General features: G+C 47.2%; 1 protein-coding gene across 1 annotated transcript; it reads left to right on the plus strand.

Moving 5' to 3' along the window:
- Window positions 1–2932: 2932 nt before the first annotated feature.
- On the plus strand, window positions 2933–21781 carry PLAUR (plasminogen activator, urokinase receptor). The gene is made up of 7 exons (XM_063140251.1): window positions 2933–3085; window positions 10095–10202; window positions 13152–13298; window positions 15703–15864; window positions 17884–18021; window positions 18575–18721; window positions 20670–21781. Exons 1-7 carry the CDS (start codon window positions 3037–3039, stop codon window positions 20930–20932), a joined length of 1014 nt encoding a protein of 337 aa, XP_062996321.1. The 5' UTR covers window positions 2933–3036; the 3' UTR covers window positions 20933–21781.
- Window positions 21782–22976: the final 1195 nt, after the last annotated feature.

Genomic DNA, 22976 nt, shown 5'->3' on the forward strand with positions numbered 1-22976 from the left:
GCAAACTTGCGCTTGTGAAAATGCACAAATCACCCTGCCCAAATGCGCATTTTCGTGTTTTAGCCTATGGGGAAAATGTGCATATTTGGCCGGGATGGTGATGATGATTGTACATATTTTTCTATCACAAAATTTGTGTATAATTCAGGAAAACAGTCTGCAAGTCTGTGGAACTCAAGAAAAGCCAGGCCACTGCAGAATCCATGGGTCAGATTCATACAAATCCAAATGTGTTTGGTTCCACTGTGGATTCCTCCAACATTCATAGGTGATGCATCTTGGGTCTAGTGTATATGAATATAAATGGCTGTGCCCAAAATCTGTGGCACTGCATGGTACAGACCTAATGCACATGATTGCACAGTGGTTCACCACCCTGCATGTGCCAGGGGTGATTAGCATAATTACCTTCTTATCATCTCACGTGAACCTGGCTGGGGTGATTTGTATCAGTAGTCAACAAGCCATCCCAGACCTATGGGCTGTTGTAGGGTTCTGGGGTGGCTTGCTAACCCCAGCAACAAGCCACCATAGCTGAGTTTGCACAACATGACCAGCTGTGCCACCAAGGGTAATTATGCTAATCACCCTGGCACGTGGTCGGCACGCACAACTGGTTTAATAAGCCACTGTAGCTTATCTCCCCAGCTGCAATCATGCAAACCAGCCAACAGCAAACATGGATGGTGTACACAGCCCTCCACTTTTATCCTCACCACAACCCTGCAAGGTAGGTTAAGGTGAGAGGCATATGGCTGGCCCAATGTCACCTGTCAAATTTTGTGATTCAGGCGGCCATGGGGAGATTTGAATCAAGGTCTCCCCAGGCCGACTACAAGACATTGAGCATCATCACACAGGGGGAAATTGCATTTCTTACCATCATTCCTCCGCCCACGCGTTTGTCCCTCATTACTTCCTCTTTTGAAAGAGGAAGTAAACAACATGCATGAGGCCCATTCAGTGGGCCATTTTGATTGCGCTGCTTCTCCTGCACACAGCAGGAGAGAGCAGCAACGTCCGCCTTTAAAAATAAATTGGATTTACTAGGGCTTTTTTTTTTTGGTGGCGTGGAGAAGGCTAGAAGGGGCAGGAGGCAGATGATGTCATGAGAGTGACCCACGAAAATCCATGAGTGCCCAGGAATGAGTGTGCAATAAAACGCTCGTCTGATGGAGCTAATTGTCATCTAAGTCAGGATGTGGGGAGAGCCTTCTGCATTGTGTAACAGGATTGGGACTCAGGCACTGATCTGTAGGGTGAGAATTAGTATGGGGGGGGAGGGGAAAGTACACAAAGGTGTGCTAACTTGCACCTGTGGAATGATGGAGAGCATGCTCACCCCACCAAGCTGGAGAGAGAGAGAAAGAAACATAATTGAAACAAACAGGGCTTGTCAAGTTGACCCATCTAATTCATTTCCTTGAACGCATGCCTTAAATCTATATCGCCTCGGGACACTTCGACACACTGAGTCACTGTTGCTTTATTCGGAATGCGTGGCTCATAATACGTGGCGATTCATGTTATATCATAAGGAGTCTGTGCATGTATAATGGGGTATGCATTTATTGGGAGGGCAGGGGGAAGGCTAGTAGCTCTTTGTATAGCTACCTTGCATAATGCACCTTGGGTCACTTGTTTAGAGTTCTGACTGGCTCTGAAACCTAGAGTGGATTCACCGCTCCACTAGTGCTAGAGCCACCAGCCTCCACTGGACCAAGTTCAGTGCTACAGCAAATGTTTTGCATGCAAACGACTTCAGGTTCAATCCCCGGCATCACCAGGGAGGTCTAGGAAACACCCTTTCCTGCTTGAGACCCCGAATAGCTGCCTGCCATAATCCTGCCTTTTTTCCTCTTGTAAAACACACAAGGTGCTTAGTTCTCCCCCTCTCCTTTTTATCCTTACAACAACCCTGTGAGGCAGGTTAGGCTGAGAATCAGTGACAACCCCAAAGGCACCCGGTGAGCTTCAATCATGCCCGAGTGGGACTGGAACCCGGATCTCCCAGGTCCCAGCACAATACTGTAACCACTACACCACACTAGCTCTCATAACCCACACTAGAGCTCTCATAGTGCAGCCTCCTCCACATGTGCTTGGACTACAAGTCTCTGCATCCCTCCTTCTTCCAGATGTGGAGAAAGGCTGGGTTAGATGAACAAAGAGTCTGACTTGATGTAAGGCTGCTTTCTATAGGTTTTCTTGGAAGTAAGGACATAAGAAGAGCCCTGCTGGATCAGACTCAGGGTCCATCTAGTCCAGCACTCTGTTCACACAGGGGCCAACCAGCCGTCAGCCAGGGACATATAAACAGGACATGGGTGCAGCAGCACCCTCCCACCCATGTTCCCCAGCAACTGGTGCACACAGGCTTACTGCCTCTGATCCGGGAGATTGCACATAGCCCTCAAGTCTAGCAGCCATTGTAACTCCCACCGAGTTCAGAGGGGGCGCTTTATTTACTCCCGAGCAAGCTTGCATAGGATTGCACGGCCGCCTGGGTATCAGGATCTGAAAACGAGGACATTGCCCCCTCCTTTGGGAAGCCAGTCTCTCTCAGCCCAGGAGGAAATGGGGTTCCGCGTCGAGGCTCAGGCACTCTGCAGATGCTCAGAGAACACCGAGCATCTTGCTGGTGATGGCGTTGTTTCATTCTGACTTTGTCTTTTCCAGCACCCGGGGCTGTGAAAGCACATTTCAGGGAAAGATTGCACACTCACACACGCACACAGACACGAGCTGTCATCACTTTCCCTCTTTTCATTCCCTCCCTCCTTCTTCCCGCATCAGTCGCATCATCGGCTGCGTCACCCTGTGAAGTTCTGCAAAGAGGGAGTTCCTCACCATTTGATTTCAGGGGTGGGGCCAAAGGGGGGGAGAACTTTTTTCTTTCTTTCCTTTTTTTTTTTAAAGGATTAAGCTGAGAGATAAAGCTTGGCAGAACATCCCCCTGGGCTGAAGAGAGAATCCACCCGGGAGAGCAAGACGGTTTTATGAACTAGAAATAAATTCAGACGCAGCCCCGAGGACATGGAATTCTTCTGGATCAGCTTCTTTCTGTCTTTGGCGGTGGCTCACGGTAACCGTACAAATCCTACACATGATCTTTTGTGTAAAAGTTAGAACGTGGGTTTTAATCAAAGCCTTTGAGGGCTAAATTTGCCTAAAAGGGGCACATCGTTTAAATGGTTTTGATTGCTTTTAAATTCTCTACTGCTTTCAGCTTGTGAATAGTTTAATGTGTGTGTGTGTTTAGCTGTGTACATTATTTATTGTTTAATACTGTTTGAATTGATCTTATCTGTACACCGTCCTGAGATCCCAGAGAATCTTTGTAAACCTCCCAGAGAGTTTCGGCTATGGGGCAGTATATAATGTAATTAATAGTAATAAATAACAATAATAATAATAATAATGTGGGATACAAACGTTTTATTTATTTATTTATTTATTTATTACATTTTTATACCGCCCAATAGCTGAAAGCTGTTCATGTGTATTCGACATAGGCTATATGCATTAATGCAGTTTTCCCTGACATCTGGGGCCTTCCAGATGTGTTAGACTATAACTATCATCTCCAGCCAACAAGGGCCATACTGTAAGGATAATGGGAGTTGTTGTCCAAAACATCTGGAAAGCTGGAAAACTGCATTAGGGTGTTCTTTCCGAACTTCAAGGCTCATCAATTGTAGTGCTTGGATCATATGTTCCCATTGAGACCCTGAATCCTAGATCAGAGCTCGGGAGGTTTAGTAGTCAAAATGAATATATATATATATATATATATATATATATGAAATGTATGTGCGTATTCTGCATACATACAGAATCTGTATGTATGTATGTGTGTATGGGTAGTGGAGTAGGTGGTGGTCAGGTCTTAATCTTCCCAGGTTTTGTTTCCAGCATTGTTAAAAGAAAAGGAAAAACAGGTCTGGTGTGTGTGTGCTGATGGGGTTCAGAAGACTTATGTTAGTATAGTGACTTTTCACCCACCCCACAACCCCTACTGCAAGCCATAGGTTGTAGGCTGGGTGGAAAGTTGCTATGCTGCCATGTTCAGACGACATAGCAACCAGCGATGCAGCACGGGTCATTAGGGTAATCCAGGTGGCGCGACCGGCATGTGCTGAGCATAGGAACCTGGTCAGTGTGTGTGTGTGTGTGTGTGTGAGTGGAAAAGAGAGAAGTGAAGCTGGCAGGACGGCAGGCAATTCACAACTAGGCAAATTATTTTCTAGTACTACACTGAATTTTCCCATTTATTTTTGGCCATTTGTTGTGGGCAGGTGCGAAAAAAACCTGCACCTGGAAACTGGGAAGGGGCAATAATTTCGTTGTCATTTCCGTGAAGTCTTCTAGAGTACTTAACCACAACTTCCTCCTTTGGGGTTCTCTAGTGCTGCTGCCTGCTGAGTATGGAGTTCCTTCCCTCCTCCTCCTTCTCCTTCTTGTTAGAAGGACTTTTCACAATAAAACGAAAGACAAAATGCCTTGCTCAGCTTTCAGACAGTCAGCAGCCCAGTCAGCAGTGGAAGCGCCCAGCGTGACAGAAGCAGGGTGCTCGCTCGCTCCTGCTCGTCCCTGACAAGCCGTGGGTTAAATAACCTTTGGGTTGTCACAACATGGGAACTGGCCAGAGAGAGGATAGAAAAATGGACACTCTTGGGGTGGTTTCATAAAAGCATATGCAACTCTTGAAATCTCTACGCTTAATTACTGGAGGAGTGTGGTGACAGTGCGCACTGATGCTGGTGGGCAGGACTAGCCTCTGGGACCTCCCTTCTTGTGTTCATTCAACATGTGGAGGGGGGCACATTGAGAGCCAAAGGTATGAACAGACGCCATTGACAAAATAGAGAGATGGAGGAGAACTGAAAGTTGAGCTGGCTAAGATCACCCATTCACCCATTAAGAATATAAGAAGAGCCCTGCTGGATCAGACCGAGGGTCCATCTAGTCCAGCACTCTGTTCACACAGTGGCCAACCAGCTGTTGACCAGGGACAACCAAAGCAGGACATGGCAGCTATTACAACATTAGAGAGCTAAGACACTTCCCTCCCTCTCTCCCCCCCCCTTGTCTCATAATACTAGAACGCAGTGGGGTCATCCCATAAAGCTGATTGGTTCAGGATACAGGACAGATAAAAGGAAATACTTCTTCACCCAGTGCATAGTTAACTACGGCATTCACTTCTACAAGATGCAGTGACAGCCACCAGTTTGGTTGGCTTTAAAAGAGGGTTGGACAAATTCATGGAGGATATGGCTACTAGTCCTGATGATGCTGGAGGTAGCATAGTACTATGCTGCTTCCAGTATCAGAGGCAGTCTGCCTATGGACACCAGTAGCTGGGGAACATGAGCGGGAGCGGGTGCTGTTGCGTTCCTGTCCTGCTTGTGGGTCTCCCATAGGCAGCTGGTTGGCCACTGTATGAACAGAATGCTGGTCTAGATGGACCTTTGGTGTGATCCATCACGGCTCTTTTTTTGTCCTTAGCATGCATGTATGAACCTGCCCTAGTCATTCTGGCTACAAGAACAAAAGGATCCCGCTAATCCATGCTTAGATATACTTGAGGATGAACCATAATGTGTGTAAGAATCCAAGGAGTCATAGCAATGCCCATACTTTGAAGTTAACAACAGAGGCCATTCTCACTTGCCCCGCACCAGGGGCGGTTAGGTTGGTGAATACAAGGGGGATGGCCTTTTTAGTAATGGCCTCATGCATCTGGAATCAGCTTCCAGTGGGAGTTCACCAGGTCCCTTCTTTGTAGGCTTTCAGAAAAGTCAGGAGACCCATTTGTTTTCATTGGCTTTTTCTTGAACTGTATTGTTGGGCTGCTGCCTTTAGTTATAATCAGTGGCACTTACTTTTGCAATTGATTCCACACACACACACTATATTCTGACTTTGGAGAGTTCCATCCTTAAAGGAGGCCTAAACATAAGTTTGAAGAAAGAAAGAAAGAAAGAAAGAAAGAAAGAAAGAAAGAAAGAAAGAAAGATTCAGGATGAATTAGTCTAGCTGGAATCTTGCATTTGGAGAGAAGTGGGCAATGATGGTTGATCAAATGGGGGAGGAGAAGGAAAAACTTCCTGTTAGAGCAGGATGACAACGGAACCAGTTACCTAGGGAGGTTGTCGGCTCTCCCACACTAGAGGCCTTCAAGAGGCAGCTGGACAGCCATCTGTCAGGGATGCTTTAGGGTGGATTCCTGCATTGAGCTAAGGTTGGACTCGAAGGCCTTGTAGGCCCCTTCCAACTCTACTATTCTATGATTCTAAGGAAAGACTCCTAACCTCAGGGGTTAGAGAATCTATTAAACTAGGGGGTGTTTTGCTCATGTGGATGGGAAAATTAGGCCCTGGCTTCACCCATAACTCCTTTTGAGGTTACACGGCTGAGTTGACTGACTGACACTTCCTTGCTTCTTCGTAGATGTGCCCAGCTGAGCAGGTAGTGAGTAAAATGCAGGATGTGAATTGGTCACCCGTTTTGCAGGTGTTAAAAGAGGCAGGCAGTGTTTCCATTTGAGTCAGAGCTCACCACAGAATTCCCTCCCTTATAAAATTAGTATCTGTTTTCTGTTCGTGAGAGAGAATTTTACATAAAAATACGTATTTGAAGTATTTTTATGGGTGTTTTTTAGGGTTACGTCTGCACTGAGCGGCATACAAGTAAAACAGAACAAGGGAAGTTTTAAAGATATAATAGCCACATTAGCGAGAATACATTGAGAAGCTACTCTGTAAGGCACAACCACGTGCTAATTTCAATCTCAGTTATTGGTAATGTTGAAGAGGAAGGCTGGTCCAAACACTGTGGCAAGGCGCAATTCAGTAGGACAGGAGTTTCACACTTTTGGGGGCCATCACGGAGAAGGCTCTATCTGAGAAACAGAAACATCAGTATGGGTATTATTACCAGATTCACAGAATGATTTCAATTAAGGAAATAGTTCAGAGCTCACTGTCAAGCTGTCAAACTGCTTAGGGGCACTGTTGTGTGACGAATCACTGGAGAGTGATGTTTGTTTTGTTTCTTTGTTTGTGACATTTCCCTCCAAGGAGCTCAAAGCTGAGTTCATGGTCGTCCTCCACTCCATTTTATCCTCACAACAACCCTGTGAGGTAGATTAGGCTGAGAGTCAGTGACTGGCCCAAGGACACCCAGTGGGTTTCCATGGCCGAGTGGGGCATAGAACCCAGAACTCCTGAGTCCCACTCCAACACTCTCACTGCTAAACCACAGGGGCTCTAACCACTACACCACAATGGGTGATGTGAACCAACCATGCTCTGTGTTAACCGGACAATGTGAAGATAGCTGAGAGAGATGTGAGAATGAGTTGAGGCTGGGATACAGGGGGTGTGGGAGGAGGATAGAAATGCAGCCACTGGAGTCTATGGACAGACCTACACCAGGCAAGATATTGCACTATGAAAGGGGTATGAAAGCGGTATATAAAAGTACGGCAACCATATGGAAAGGAAGACAGGGCTCCTGTATCTTTAACAGTTGTATCGAAATAGGAATTTCAGCAGGTGTCATTGTTTTGCATGCAGCACCTGGTGAAAGTCCCTCTTCATCACAACAGTTAAGGCTGCAGGAGCCCTACCCTCTTTTGTATCTGGTCACTGTATTATAGCTCCTGGAGCTTTAACTGTTGTGATGAAGAGGGGTTTCACCAGGTGCCACATGCATACAAAAGACACCTGCTAAAATTCCTTATTCAATTCAACTGTTAAAAATACAGGGGCCCTGTCCTCCTTTCCATATGGCCATCCTAATATGTATTTATTTATTTATTTATTTATTACATTTCTATACCGCCCAATAGCCGGAGCTCTCTGGGTGGTTCACAAAAATTAAAGGTAGGAGCCACACTACTGCTTTGTAGCGGTACTGAAGTGCGCTGACAACTGTTGGGGCCCATTGGCACATGCCATGTACCGCTTTCATAGTGCCATATCCTGCTTGTTGTAGATTAGGCCTAGGAGTGGTGCATGGGAATCGCTGGCGAGTCGGAGCTGAGAATTCTCCCCCTCTCTCTCCCCTCCACCACCAAAGAAAAGGCTACGAGGCCTAACAAGACCGCCTTGACATTGGACAGCAGCCTCTGCATGTGGCAGGCAGGACATGACTTGCAGATTTCCCTACATTCCACCACTACAGCTCTGGATTCCCTCACTTTATCTGCTCCCAGCTACATGAGTCAGCGAGGTCTGTCAGAACCAGCCACAAGCCAAGCAGAAGCCACAGATGGGCCCGGGAAGGGATGAGTTGTAAGCTTCTCTCCGTCTCCTAGGAGCTGTCAACTGGGCTGGGTATCAAGAGTCTTGGGTGGCCGGGGTGGGGAGTGGTGGCTGGTGGTGAGAGAGGAAATAAACATAAACAATAATAAATAGTTCTTATTAACCTTTTTATGTTCCTGCCTTTGCTGAAAAGCAGTCAACACTTTGAAACCATAAAACACGAGCTATTAAAAGCATTGAAATTACATAATTTAAAAGTTGAAATTATTAGGCTATCAGGAACTCTCTCTGTCTCTGTCTCTGTCTGTCTCTCTCTCTCTCTCTCTCTCTGTCTCTCTCTCTCTCTCTCTCTCTCTATATATATATATATATATATATATATATAAGAAAGACAGAGTCAGAAGCCAATCCGTGCATATTTATGCAGAAGCAAATCCCGTTTTATTAACTTAAATGCTTATGGATGTGTTCGGGATTGCAGTCACAGGCAAGTAGGAGAAGGGGAGAGGAAATTGTGCGGCCTGGGTTCTGTCTCTAACTCTGTGAGGTATCAAATCCTAAAAAGAGAGAAGTGCAAACCAAAAATCAAAAAGCCCTCTCTGGGAGTGGAGCAATGCTTGGTGGTGGACATGTTCTTACGTGCATAAGAACATCAGAAGAGCCCTGATGCTGGATCAGACCAAGGATTCATCTAGTCTGTTCCCGCAGAGGCCGACCAGCCGTCAAGCAGGAACCCACAAGCAGGACACGGGTGCAACAGCACCCTCCCACCCATGCGCCCCAGCAACCAGTGTACATAGTCAGACTGCCTCTTACATTGGTGGTAGCATATAGTCATCAGCACTTGTAGCCATTGATAGCCTTTTCCTCCAGGAAGTCCTGGCTATGGGAAGGGATTGGAGACCCACCCTGGCCCAGTATCAGCACACCGAATTCTCAGTGTTGCAGCAGGAGGTCCATCAGTCCCGTCCGTCCCCATCCCCTTCCATGGCCGATTCAGTGAGCTGCTGTTTGAAATTTCCCATAACAAAACTTTTAATATTTTTAATTTTGTAAACTGTATAGAATTGTATCATCATCATCATCAGGACAGGAAACATGCAAACCCACATCTCTTGGCTCTGGGAGCTCAGGGAGGAGGGCATTGCTTCAAAATGTGTGTGTGTGTGTGTGTGTTTCAGGACTCCTGGGTCCTTTTCTAATCACCCAGGTCACTCAGGCCACATGAATCATTTATACTAAGCACACTGCACAGCAGATCACCTGCCAAAGGGGAGACCTTGACGGACTTTTACGTCTCTGGAAACTTTTCCAGCGTCGAAAAGTGTTCCCGGACTGGTGTCTTTTCGGAAAATCCCCCACAGTTTGATGAATGCAGCAACTTGTAAGCTCAGTCAGACAGGGGCGGGGGTGGTGGGGGTCAGCAGTGGTAGCAGAAGGACGCATGTTTGGCCTGTTAAACAAAAAACAAGCAAACCAAAAGGTTCAATCGCTGGCCTCTCCAGGTAAAGAATCTCTTAGATAGCAGGGCTGGAAAAGAACTCTGACTAGGGTGACCATATGGAAAGGAGGACAGGGCTCCTGTGTCTTTTAACAGTTGTATTGAAAGGGGGAATTTCAGCAGGTGTCATTTTTGTATGCATGTAACACCTGGTGAAACTCCCTCTTCCTCACACCAGTTAAAGCTGTAGGAGCCCTGCCCTCTTGATCAGATGCAAATAGAGAGACACCTTCAAATAGAGGCCTGACCTCTGTAAAGTAGGACACCTTGCCACTTTACTTTCACTAACCCAACTTTGCTAATGGTTTCTCTTCTAACAGTCACCGGACTCCGCTGCTACTCTTGTGAAGGAGATGATTGCCAGGAAACCGAGGTCTGCAAAGAGCATCAGGAGCAATGTCGTACCACTGTCATGACCCTGCAAGCCTGTGAGTTTTACAGGAAACCTGGAAATGTGTGATGGAGGCTACTGGGGTGGGAGAACAGGTAGAGGTGTGTGAGAGCACATTTTTCTCCTTCTCTCTGAACCTGGTGATGAAGAAATCAGAAAAGCCCACCTGAAGCCCCTTATTCCAATGTGAATAAAAGTACAGAAGCATGCACACTTCTGGCCCTGGCCCCCACCTTCGCGTCTCCTCGTGGAGAATTATCAAGTGCCAAGTCTTCACTTGCAGCTCAAGGCTGCCCTACACCCTTTGCCCCACACCCAATAGCAGAACATAAGCGGATCTGCACAGAGTCGTGAAGGCGTCCTGGAGGCGCTTGTGTGCGCCTCCAGGGCGCCCCGAAACTCTTTGTGTAGATCCTGCCTACCTGGCCAGAAGAGGCGGAGGAGGAAGAGGAGGAGGTGGCCCCGCATCGCCCCTCGCGGGGACGGGGCGAAAAGTTCCCGGGCTCGGTGGCTTCGCTGGGGAGTCCTTGCCACCACCGCTGCCGCCATTGCCCACCTCCCCGCTGGCCTCCTGCTGCTGGCGAAAGAGCCACCCGGGTCGGAGAGCTCGGCGGAAGAAGCCGCCGCCCCGCCTTCTTCCGCTGAGCTCTCCGACCCAGGTGACTCTTTCACCGGCAGCAGGAGGCCGGCGGCGGCAGCAAGGACTCCCCAGCGAAGCCGCTGAGCCTGGGAACTTTTTGCCCTGTCCCCGTGAGGGGTGATGCAGGGCCGCCACCGCCTCCTCCTCCTCCGCCTCTTCTGGCCAGGTAGGCAGGATCTACACAAAGAGTTTCGGGGCGCCCTGGAGGCGCACGCAAGCGCCTTCAGGACGCCTTCACGACTCTGTGTAGATCTGCTCCATATCAGAGAAAGAGGGCCTTGAGGCCAGAAGCAAGTTTCCATATTCCCCAGACATAGATCCATCCAAACCATTGAAAGCTCTCTGACCAGGGATTTCTGAAGGGTCAGAATTCCTCTCTCTCCTTGTGGTGCTTATCAAGGAACTGAATGCAACATTTCGTACTGGTCATAGGCTGCCAAAATATGGCATTGTTTATGTAAGAATGGGTTTCTGTTTATGGAACATGTATGGGACTTGTGATCAGTCAAAGGAGGGAGGAGGGAAAAGTATAACTTCATTAGAGCAACTTGGATGAAGTATAAATGTATGCTGATGTAGCTAATGGTTAGAGAGTCTCTGCGGTCAGTTTGTACGAGGTTTGGGGCTTTTCTTCTGTGTGCACAGTAAATAAAGAGTCTCTGTTTCTGGACCGGTTGTGAAGTCGTCCCTTCCCTACCAGGTTAGGGGAATTTCCCCAACACTAGAATTCATCACATGGAAAATGCAGCTAAAATGATCAAGGGGCTGGAACAATTCCCCTGTGAGGGAAGGTGACAGGAGCTGGGATTCTTTAGCCTGGGGGAGGAGGCAGGGAAGGGGAGATATGATAGAGGTGTATAAAATTATGAATGTTGTGGAGAATGTGGATAGGCAGACATTTTTCTCCCTCTTGCAGAATATCGCAAAATCAGTGTGCATGTGTGTGTGTGTTAGGAACGGGCCCACCTAGGCATGAGCACTGGATCTTCTGAGAAGTGCCCAGGATCTTTTGATCTGGCCCATTTTTATCATCTGCCTTAATACAAGCCTTCTTCTTCCTTCTGAACTCAGTACTAGGAGACCTTAGGACCATCTCTATTAGCATACTGATAAAGCATGTAGCATGAAGCCACCTCCCTTTTAAACTAGAGGGGAGGCTGCCATCTTTCCTTCTGAAGCCCACTCATTATTTTCTTTAAGTTAGAGTCCAAAATTACCCAGAAGCACCAACGTTCTCCCAGCTTTCTCAGAGTGGGCCTCACTCTGCAGAGACCACACTCTGCCCTTGCCAGGGTGCCATGCTCCATTTGCTGCACCGCAATCCCAGTTTTGCGTCCACTTTAATATTTTTGTGAATTTTATTTTTATAAGTTGAAAGATGCCCATATTAAACACTAGTATGCAAATATTACACAGTTCGAGTGACAACCCACTTAAACTAGGAGGGGAGCTGCTAATAATAATAATAATAATAATAATAATAATAATAATAATAATAATAATAATAATATACATTTCTTACCCGCCTCTCCACCCAGATCGGGGCGGGGAACAAAAGTGAATATAAAACATTAAAAACTGATTAAAAACATAGCATCCAGGATTAAAACATCCTTAAAACATCCTAAAAACATTCTAAAATTTCACTGGATAGGCCTGCCAAAATAGATCAGTCTTCATTGCTTTTTTAAATGCTAAAAGACTGTCATGTTGACGAATCTCCTCCGGCAGGCCGTTCCACAGTCTGGGAGCAGCAGAAGAGAAGGTCCTCTGGGTAATGCCCGTCAGCCTAGTTTTGTTTGACTGAAGTAGATTCTTCCCAGAGGACCCAAGTGTGCAGGGCGGATTGTATGGGAGAAGGCAATCCTGCAGGTAGCCTGGACCCAAACCATGTAGGGCTTTAAAGGTGATAACCAACACTTTATACTTCACCTGGAAACGAATTGGCAGCCAGTAAAGAGATTTTAAAACTGTCGTAATGTGGTCACCCCTAGGTGTACCAGTGACCAGCCTGGCTGCCATATTTTGGACTAATTGAAGTTTCCAGACTAGGCACACAGGTAGCCCCATGTAGAGCGCATTGCAGAAGTCGAGCCTTGAAATTACCAGCACGTGCACTACTGTCTTTAGGTCTTCTGACTCTAGGAAGGGGCGCAGCTGGCATATCAGCCGAAGCTGATAGTAGGCACTACTATCATCTTGTTTGCACACGTGTATGTGTGTAATGCAAGTCCCAGAGCTGGGTTTCTGCCATGGACGTGACGCTGTTTAAGAACGTTGCATCTGTCTCCACTTTGACCTTCTCTCTCTTTCTTCCTCCCTTCGCTCCTCTCCCTACCTCTACAGTACCTAAGATGTCTAGTTACATTCTGAAAGGCTGTGACGTGGCTGGGAAGCCAAACAATTCCTTGACACACTTCTCTGGCAAGTACACGGTGTTTCTGACGGAGGAGCACTGCAACGCTGACCTGTGCAACAGCAGAGCACCAAATGGTCAGTCCATAGGAGCGCCAGATAGTAATACTGAAGGCCAAATGATATGTTAAGTTTATTTACAGTCAACAGACCAATATAAAACAAGAAGATACACCATTATATAAAACAATACAGAGTAGGGATAAAAAAGAAGGAGTGTTACAAAATCACTAAAGATACTAGATTGTTGGTTTCTGAAAAGGGAACAGAATTGGGTTATTGGAGCCTAGCATAGTGAAAAAGGGAGGGATATATAGATAATAAAATTGCTAATCTGTGGATTTAAATGCAATCAACATCCATAAGCTCCACAGTTGCTCCACTCCTGCATTTCTTTAGCTCTCGTGGTGGGATCAATTATCTCTCTGTGTGCTTGTTTCTTCTAGTCCTCATGACCTCCCTTGTTGACAGATGATCTGCTCAATTAAACACCTTTTGATCAACTGAAAAGATGCCCTCAATTGGAACAGAGTTCAAAAATCATCTAGTCTAATCCCCCACCCCCCCAAATACAAAAAATGTCTGCTGCTGCATCCATGATAGCTGGTCACTGAATAGCAGGGTTGTGTGTGTAAGAGTGTTTTGCTTTTTTAATTCAGTACAAGTACATGCAAAATAAGCTGGTACCAATTTTATAAGAAGCATTCCTGCCCTCTCCCACACGCAGGCAGGAATGCCTCTTCTAAGATTATTTTTAGGTGGTGTATGCCTGAGTGGCAACAGTAGGATTAATTTTAGAGGCACTCTTTCCTGCGAGCAAAGAAGGTGGGAATGTTTCTTGCACGATGGTGCCTACTGCAGTGACACAGAGTGTACCTTGTCTAGAAGCAACTTTAAATGAGGCTTTCCTTCCTGTGGGAAAGAGACCCAAATCAAGCTTTTTTCCCATCAGATCATTGTTTATATTCACATCTATGTGCAGATTAATCTAGGGTGACCATATGAAAAGGAGAACAGCGCTCCTGTATCTTTAACAGATGTGTAGAAAAGAGAAATTCAGTGGGTGTCATTTGCATGCAGGCAGCACCTGGTGAAAATCCTTCTAAATCACAACAGTTAAAGCTGCAGGAGCCCTGCCCTCTTTTGTATCTGGTCATTCTAGTACAGCTCCTGCAGCTTTAACCATTGCGAGGAAGAGAGCGTTTTCTCAGGTGCTGCATCCATACAAATGCCACCTGCTAAAATTCCCCTTTACAATACAACTGTTAAAGATACAGGAGCCCTGTCCTCCTTTTCGTATGGTCACTCTCGATTAATCTATTAAAGCTCAGGCAATGCATCAATTAATTTCTTTAATAAGATTACAGCCCTAATTGTCATGTTTCTCAAGGCTTCTCGCTTTCTTGGGAGACAGTAACAAGGTCTGCTAAGTAATTTACAGAGCTTTATTCAAGCATTAAACATCTCTTCCCACCTGAAGGGAGTCTAATCTCCAGGAACTTTCTTCTAGGCAAAACTACGCAAACTAAGCAAGACAATTGTCTTTTCAAGAATGGGAAGCCCTTTCCCAAAACGTGTCAACTTCAGAGAGACTGGGTGTGAGGCAGCATAAGAATATAAGCAGTGCCCTGATGCTGGATCAGACCAAGGGTCCATCTAGTCCAGCACTCCGTTCACACAGTGGCCAACCAGCCATCGGCCAGGGATGAACAAGCAGGACATGGTGCAACAGCACTCTCCTACCCATGTTCCCCAGCAACTGGTGCACACAGGCTTACTGCCTCGAATACTGGAGAAAGCTTCTGACAAGAATGCCAGCCGGACTGACTTTCTCTCACCTTCCTTTACCTCTGCCCGTTTTAGTCTGCGGTGTACTCTAGGACTGGCTAACCACTCTGTTCCCTCCCCTTTAGAAGAATACTGGCTTCCCACTGACTCTGTGTTGTTTACCCTTAAGTAGGGTGACCATATGAAAAGGAGGACAGGGCTCCTGTATCTTTAACAGTTGTATTGAAAAGGGAATTTCAGCAGCTGTCATTTGTATATATGGAGAACCTGGTGAAATTTTCTTTTCATCACAACAGTTCAAGCTGCAGGTGCCCTGTCCTCTTTTAAATCTGGTCACTCTAGTATAGCTCCTGCACCTTTCACTGCTGTGATGAAGAGGGAATTTCACCAGGTTCTCCATATATACAAAGGACACCTGCTGAAATTCCCTTTTCTATGCAACTGTTAAAGATACAGGAGCCCTGTCCTCCTTTTCATATGGTCACCCTACCTTAAGGAGATAAGCTCTGGAGAAGGTTCATTTCCTGCTGGTGAAGAGCCCGTGAGAGCTGCTTCCCCCACTGGTATAATCTGGCATTTCTGGTGCCGTCTCCTCTACTTCAGAGTCTGATTCTGATTGATCACCTGAAACGCCTCAAGGGGAGCAGGGCTATTCATGACACCAATTACCCAACCGTTTTTCCTTCCTTTTCAGAAATGAGCACTCGTATCGCTCGAGGCCGCCAGCGAAGCACCCTGGATTGCTATACCTGTGCTTCATCTGATAAGACCTGTTTCAAAACCACCCTTGTGCCATTGCGCTGTGTCCTGCCCAGAGAAAGCTGTGTGGACATCACGTCCTTTACCATGCCAGAAGGTGAGTTTGTGTCATCGAGGTCTTCCAAGGGCCCATTTGCCATTTTGGGAGAGCATCACAGGTGCTCTCACAAAATGGCTGCCGTGGAGAGGGCTTGCTCGTTCATAAAATGGCTGCCGTGATGGACGCAGCTGGTCACAAACCCTCACTTCCCAGAAAGCAATCTGGTGAGACTAAAATAGAAATACTTTAAAAAAAACAGAGAGGGGGGGAAGGTCTGAGCTCCAAAACATAGAAGCACTCTTTGGAACCCAAATAAAGCTGGTGTTAGTGAGCGGAAGTTCACTTCCCAGTATGCCAGCATTCTGGTTAACAAGCACTGCTAATTTAGGAATATGAAGAAATGAAATGAAAACCAGGCGGGACAGGCAGCCTGGCAGGCGCCGAGAGAGTTGTGCCTTGGCCCGTTGGGCTCCACGGGTAGCATGTTGCAGAACTCAGGCACCTCTTCCTACCTCCAAAGAGAACAATCTTAGTCAAACTGTCACATGAAAGAGCAGGAAGGAAACTCTGAAATAAGTAACTTCATCATTCCTGGCAGGATGTTGCCTGGGGCATCCTGAGAGCTGCGGTTTCATGTATTTCAAAGGGGTTTAAAACATTCTTATCCTGCCCTTGACCAGGCTCACGGGGAATGGTTGCAATAAGTCATGAGCTGTACATACCCACCCCAATCATTATTTTGCATCTGGCTTTCACCCCATCCTCTTCAGCCACTGTTGTGCACTTGACTGTGGTGGGTGAACTCCTGACTTTTATAGAAGAAACAAAGTTGATCTCTCAAACCTGAGGTCTGGCCACCCTTCCTGTACAGAATAATGAAATCACGTTTTGTCTAAAGGGGCTTGCTAGAATCATAGAATAGTAGAGTTGGAAGGGGCCTATAAGGCCATCGAGTCCAATCCCCTGCTCAATGCAGGAATCCACTCAAAAGTATCCCTGGCAGATGGCTGTCCAGCTGCATCTTGAATGCCTCTAGTATGGGAGAGCCCACAACCTCCCTAGGTCATTGGTTTCATTGTCATACTGCTCTAATAGTCAGGCAGTTTTTCCTGATGTCCAGTCGTAATCTGGCTTCCTGTAACTTGAGCCCATTAGTCTGTATCCTGCACTCTGGGATGATTGAGAAGAGATCCTGGCCCTCCTCTGTGTGACAACCTTTCAAGTATTTGAAGAGTGCTATCATGTCTTGTTAGATCAATGTTCTTTTCACCCAAGGACGAGATCCAAACAGCCCTTAAGCACGACTCCACCATTCCAGTGACAGAGGGTTCAAAAGCGCTTTATTGATTAGTAATCAAGGCCTGGTCTCTTCAAAGGGAGCAATCAGACAAAAGACATAGGGAATATGGTACAGTATTTGAGCTTTCAAGGGGCAGGGCCCAGTAGCAGCATTAACCAATCAGAACATAACACTGAGGCATAGCTAATTATGCTAAACAGTCCGGTAAACAATACCTTTGGCCTGACAGTAAGTTATAGAAGTTAACTTCGACACAGCAGCACTTGGAGACAGCTGGAGCCAGGATTCTTGTTTATATTAGATAAGAAGGAGACATGAAGACACCCTTGAAGACGCCCTAGTATGTGACATTTCGCCTGGTGCGCAATGGATACTATACAGTTTCCTGTTAAAAATGGAGGTGGTTATGCTAACAGTCTCCCCTCAATCTTCTCTTTTCCAGGCTAAACATGCCCAGTTCTTCCAGTCTCTCTTCATAGGGCTTTGATTCCAGACCCCGGATCATCCTTGTTGCCCTCCTCTGAACCCCCTCCAGCTTGTCTGCTTCCTTCTTGAGGTGTTGTGCCCAGAACTAAGTGCAGTACTCAAGACGAGGCCTAACCAGGGCCGAATAGAGAGGAACCAGTACCTCACGCGATTTGAAAGCTAGTTGCATGCACGAAATGTTCGGCATTTCTCACTTCTGAAAAGCTCCCAGATTTGCAAGGCGTTTGGTATCTTCGCCCCCTAGAGGCAAACGGCCATATCCACAGTTGCTTTTTTCTCCCTACCGGCAGAGTTTCCAGCGGACGAAGAGCGCATCAAAGGCTGCGGGCAGCTCTCCCAGTGCCAGGAGCCCCTGGGCTTCCACAATCAGAACAGTTTCTACCTGATCAAGTGCTGCAACACCAGCTGGTGCAATAACGACGTGCAAGGTAAGTCGAACGGGGCAATAGTTACTGTGAAACAGTAAGGTTTTTTTTAAATAATAATAATAATAATAATAATAATAATAATAATAATAATAATAATTTCCTCACTCCCCCCACCCCACCCCCAAAGGGCTCAGAGCTCCTGAGGAGCTCTGTGCCCCTGCCTGGCTCCTGGCTCCTCGTAGTTACTCGTGAGGAGCCAGGACAAACCGTGACACCTGGCCACACCTTCCGTGGTCTCAGGATCAGCCCAGGACCATGAAAAAACTGGGCTAGAAGGGGAATCCCGGGGAAATGGAGGGATCATTGCTCCCTGCCCCCGGGATCCCCTGTGCATCATCTGGACGTGAACAGAGTGCTGGACTAGATGGACCCTTGCTCTGTTCCAGCATCAGGGCACTTCTTAGGTTCTTATACGTTCTTATCCTGGGGCAATTCCCAGGATACGCCCTCATCTAGCCATGGCCTCAGTCCGTGTAAAGCCAGGACAATCCGAGTATGCATTTGCATCCTCTCTATGAATCCATTTGAGGGTGTTCTGTTTTTCTGCCTGCAGACTACAAGAGTAAGCCCCTGGCCCCAAATGGGGTGTCGTGCTACAGTTGCGAGGGGAACTCCACCCACGGCTGCGCTCCAGAAAACGTCGCCAAAGTGCAGTGCCAGGGCCCCATGACCCGGTGCCTAGAAGCCTCAGGCATTCATGGTGAGTCGCTCCTACTAACTCTTCCCTCCTTCCTCCACCGTAAGGTCAGTTCACTTGGCCACGTTTTATCCTACAGAGTAGAAGCAAGGGGATGGGTAGGGAGACTGCTGTCTAGCACATCTGGAATAAGGAAGTCACATTTTGGAGGGCAGGAGGGCTGCGAAGGTGGCTGCAGAGTAGGACGCTAAGGCTGCACTCCTAGATCCTCTGTGCCGCCATGAAGGTGGTTGCATCCTGCACTCAGATTCGCACTGGGTGCAGACTAGGGCTTCGCAAGCCCCGGGCCTCGGATTCGTAAATCTGAATCACGGAGGCCATTTCATGGCAGATCCGCCATTTTCTTGCACAGCCCTAGGCCCCTCATACAGCCTACAACTCCCAGCATCCAGTGCCTGGGAGGCCTGTACTTACCAGGGCCCAGGAGCAGAGGGAATACAGGAAGTACCTGCCGCCATTGCCAGGTCCGTTGTGCGATCACCAGGTCTTCCACGCAATCGCCGGCTTCCCAGGGCAATCGGGCGCTGCTGCCTCAATCTGGAAGTCTCCATTGTCCCTGGAGGGGTCCAGGTGAAGCAGGCAGCTGTAGGGCACCTGCGGAAGTCACATGGACCCCTCCAGGGTCAATGGAGACTTCCAGGTTGACGCAGCAGCTCCCAATCGCCCTGGGAGACCAGTGATCGCGCGGAGGAAAATGAGTGATTTGCGCAAAAACGGGGCCGAATTTGTGCCAGTTACGCAAATTTGGTTGTGATTTGCACAAAATCACCCGTCACCTGCACAAATTGCTCAGAAATTGGCGCACGTTGCAGAACCTCCCTCGCACAACTGCCACAACTCGTTGTGGAGCACATGTTGGGTGCCGCAATTGGAGCTGAAACTCAGTCCTGGGGACCGAGCCTCGGAAATCTCATTGAACTCTGCCCCCTAAATGGATTTCCTTGACATCCCTACTCAGGAGAAACTGGTTTTGTGTGTTTACAGCTGAAGCCAACTATGTTCTGCACCAATTGGTTAGGATCTGGGATGTCACTAACCTACCTCCTCCTTTCTTAAAGCAGTTTTTAAATGTTTTAACAATTGATTGAGCATCTACTTAATTTTTTTTTTCGGGCGGTGGGACCATGAGCTACATTTAGTTGAAGAAATGCCCATGCAGCGCTTTCAAAAAGGGGGTGGGGGAGGGGGTGGCACGTACAGTCTGCCGGGAGGTTGGAGAGGGGCAAGGAGGCCACAGAATCAGGCCTGACCCAAACAAGACACAGGGGATCCATAATCAGGTCTCCTGATGTTTTTCTTTTCCTTTAACACCATTCCTAAATAGCTCAGGTCTAAGGTATTGAGAGCAGACTGTGGACGTTTGCTAGATCGCCATGAGAGGCAAAGCTTCACCTGCTAAACCTCTGTCCGTTGGGTTGATGATCAAGTCACAGGAGCAGGGAGCGGAAAAAGTGTAGTAACCGTCCGAAGATCAAATACGCCTTCATGGTATTGCAGTGAAGGGTTGGGCACGTCCAAACACCCTTTTTATGAATCAGGTTGTTGCTAAATCAGTATTGCCTTCACCAGGGGTGGGGAACCAGTGGCCTTCCATTGTTTGTTGAGTTAACGCTCCCAACATGCCTGACCGTTGGCGATGTTGGCTGGGGCAGATGGGAGCTGGAATCCAACACAATCTGGAAGGCCACCTTCCTCCCACCCCTTCTCTACACCAGCAGGGTTTACAACCCTTGTCTCCAAGATTTTAGACAGAGCTCTCACCTAGTCCTACCTGGAGCTGCCAGGGATCAAACCTGGGGCCCTCAGCCTTCAAAGCATGTGTTCTACTGCTGAGCCCAAGGCCCATCTGGAGCCCCGGGTGGGAATCAGAGCAGGTAATGAGCACAGGCAGAACACTATGTCCATCAAGGCTCCTTCTCTGATCTTCTCATTGCTGATTTTCTCCATCCAGGCATCTCTGGAGAGCAGTCCGTCCTTAAGGGCTGCGCTTCCTCCTCCTGGTGCGACAGTCCCTACACCTCCGTCTACAAGAACCTGGGTGCCATTCAAAGCCGCTGCTGCGCCGAGGATCTCTGCAACGATTGGATCAAGGACGGGACACTGAAACCGTTGCCTCACAGCCAAGCCAGCCACAAAGTCACAGCCCAGCGAACGTTGCTTTCGACATGTCTGCTGCTCTCCACGGCCCTTCTCCTCTCCTCGGAGAGATCATGACCGTCCACAAGAAGACTGGGGCTTAATCTGAGCCGGGATATAACAGGGGCCCAGACATGGAACCTGTTTCCCCCACGTCCAGTATTTAAGTGCAGCTGTGAAGAATCATGTAACGTAATAGCAGAGAGACTCTGAGTATGCGCAGAGTGCGTTGTTTCCCCCCCCCCCCATTTCATGCCACCAAGGACCTGCAGCCGCTCCTGGAAGTCTGGGGATGAACAGGCTGGCCTTCCGAGTCCAAGAGCACAAGATTAGCCATAAGCCCCAGATCCTCCCTCTTTGAAATTGGCCACTGACTGGGGCTACAGTCCTCTGCGGTCTCACATGGCACCACTAACTTCTGATGCATAAGATTGTGCAGTGATTAATGTATTAATTGAGAAAGGGAGGGAGGAGCGTCTAGTGGCTACAGAAAGTCAAGACTTGGGATTCCTGGGTTCCGTTCTCAGTGAGGGGTTTGAAAATGAAGGCCAATGAATAAAGGCAGGGGTGCTGGACACCCATTCTGTTTGGACATCCCTCAAAAACATGTCTTATCCTGCTGCTGAATAGAAATCCAAAAGCAGAAACGCCCCCATCTTATTATTTATTCTTATTCATTGCTATGAAGGACTCTTTCTATTTTAACTCTTCCTACGAACAAGGATTTGGCGCCGGCACAGTCCCTACGCTACACGAAACCATCAAGAGGACTAGAAACTCCATTCTTTTTAGATGTGGGGGATCATGCCAAGAAATGTCCAGATGCATTTACTGTCCACCTCGGTTTTGCCTTCCTGAAATTTGATGAGATGATGTCTCCCTGTTATTTTATTATCATATAATTATTTATGTTAATAAACTATTTTTTATAATATTAAGAATATTCTCTTTGATGATCACTCGATTTTAATATAATAATTTTATTTTCTATGATGAGGATCATAATGATGATAGTGCTATGGCTATTGGGTGGTATAAAAATGTAATAAATAAATAAATAGGTATAGCAAGGTCTGGCACGTAGCCTTAATGGAGAAACTGACCAATAAAATTAGATTCGGAAGAGGAACAAGATCTAAAAGTCACATTTAATACACACTGGCATTGCTTCATAGCATATACGACCTCATTGGAATGGGAGAATAAAATCCCAAAAGCATTTAAATCCTTTTGGTTGGCATAATAAACGGTATCTCTCATGTAGTGGGTTAACTTATGCTATATATATATTTTTCTGACCTACAAAAAAAGGAAGAAAAATATTTAAGACCTGAAATATATGTTGTAATAGATATATTTGGTAATAGTTATAATAGCATCACCGATTTCCTGTAAGTGGGAAGGAGAAGGATATTTATGTTAAGTTTTGTTTTCTTTTGTTCCATTAATTCTGCATTTTTGTATGAAATTTTAAAAATAAGTTTTTTAAAAAAAGATGATGAACAGCATTTCTAGGCCATCCAGTACCAAGGTACTCAGAGGGGCCATTTCTGCTGTGTACAAAGGCCAAATGGTATGCTATATTAACTACTTTTTTAAAAGAAAAGAAAAGAAGAAGTGTGCTTAAACTGGGCACTTTTAACTTGAAAAAATAAAATCCGCCACAGGGCCTCGATCTGGAATGTGTCCCAAACTAGACTGGGTGCATTTTCCAAATGGACAAAAAAGCTCCTTAAATAAAAGTGTCCATTTGGAGAGGCAGTGTGGGATAGTGGGTAGAACGTTGGACTCAGCTCAGTTTTGAATTTTCCTGCTCAGGTGCAGAGCTGCCTCTGTGGCCACTCTCTTTCTCGGCGAGCTCTCCAACTCGGGTGGCTCTTTCGCCGGCAGCAGGAGGCCGGCGGGGAGGTGGGTGACGGTGGCGGCAAGGACTCACCAGCGAAGCTGCCGAGCCCTGGAACTTTTTGCCCCGTCCCCGCGAGGGGCGATGCGGGGCCGCCGCTGCCTCCTCCTCCTCCGCCTCTATCTACACTAGGAGTTTCGGGGTGCCCTGGAGGCGCACGCAAGCACACGCAATAGGGGAGGAGGTGCAACTGACAGATTTGGACTTCCTGGAGGCATC

The sequence above is a fragment of the Elgaria multicarinata genome, chromosome 13 (genome assembly GCF_023053635.1).
Source record: "Elgaria multicarinata webbii isolate HBS135686 ecotype San Diego chromosome 13, rElgMul1.1.pri, whole genome shotgun sequence".
NCBI lineage: Eukaryota > Metazoa > Chordata > Lepidosauria > Squamata > Anguidae > Elgaria > Elgaria multicarinata.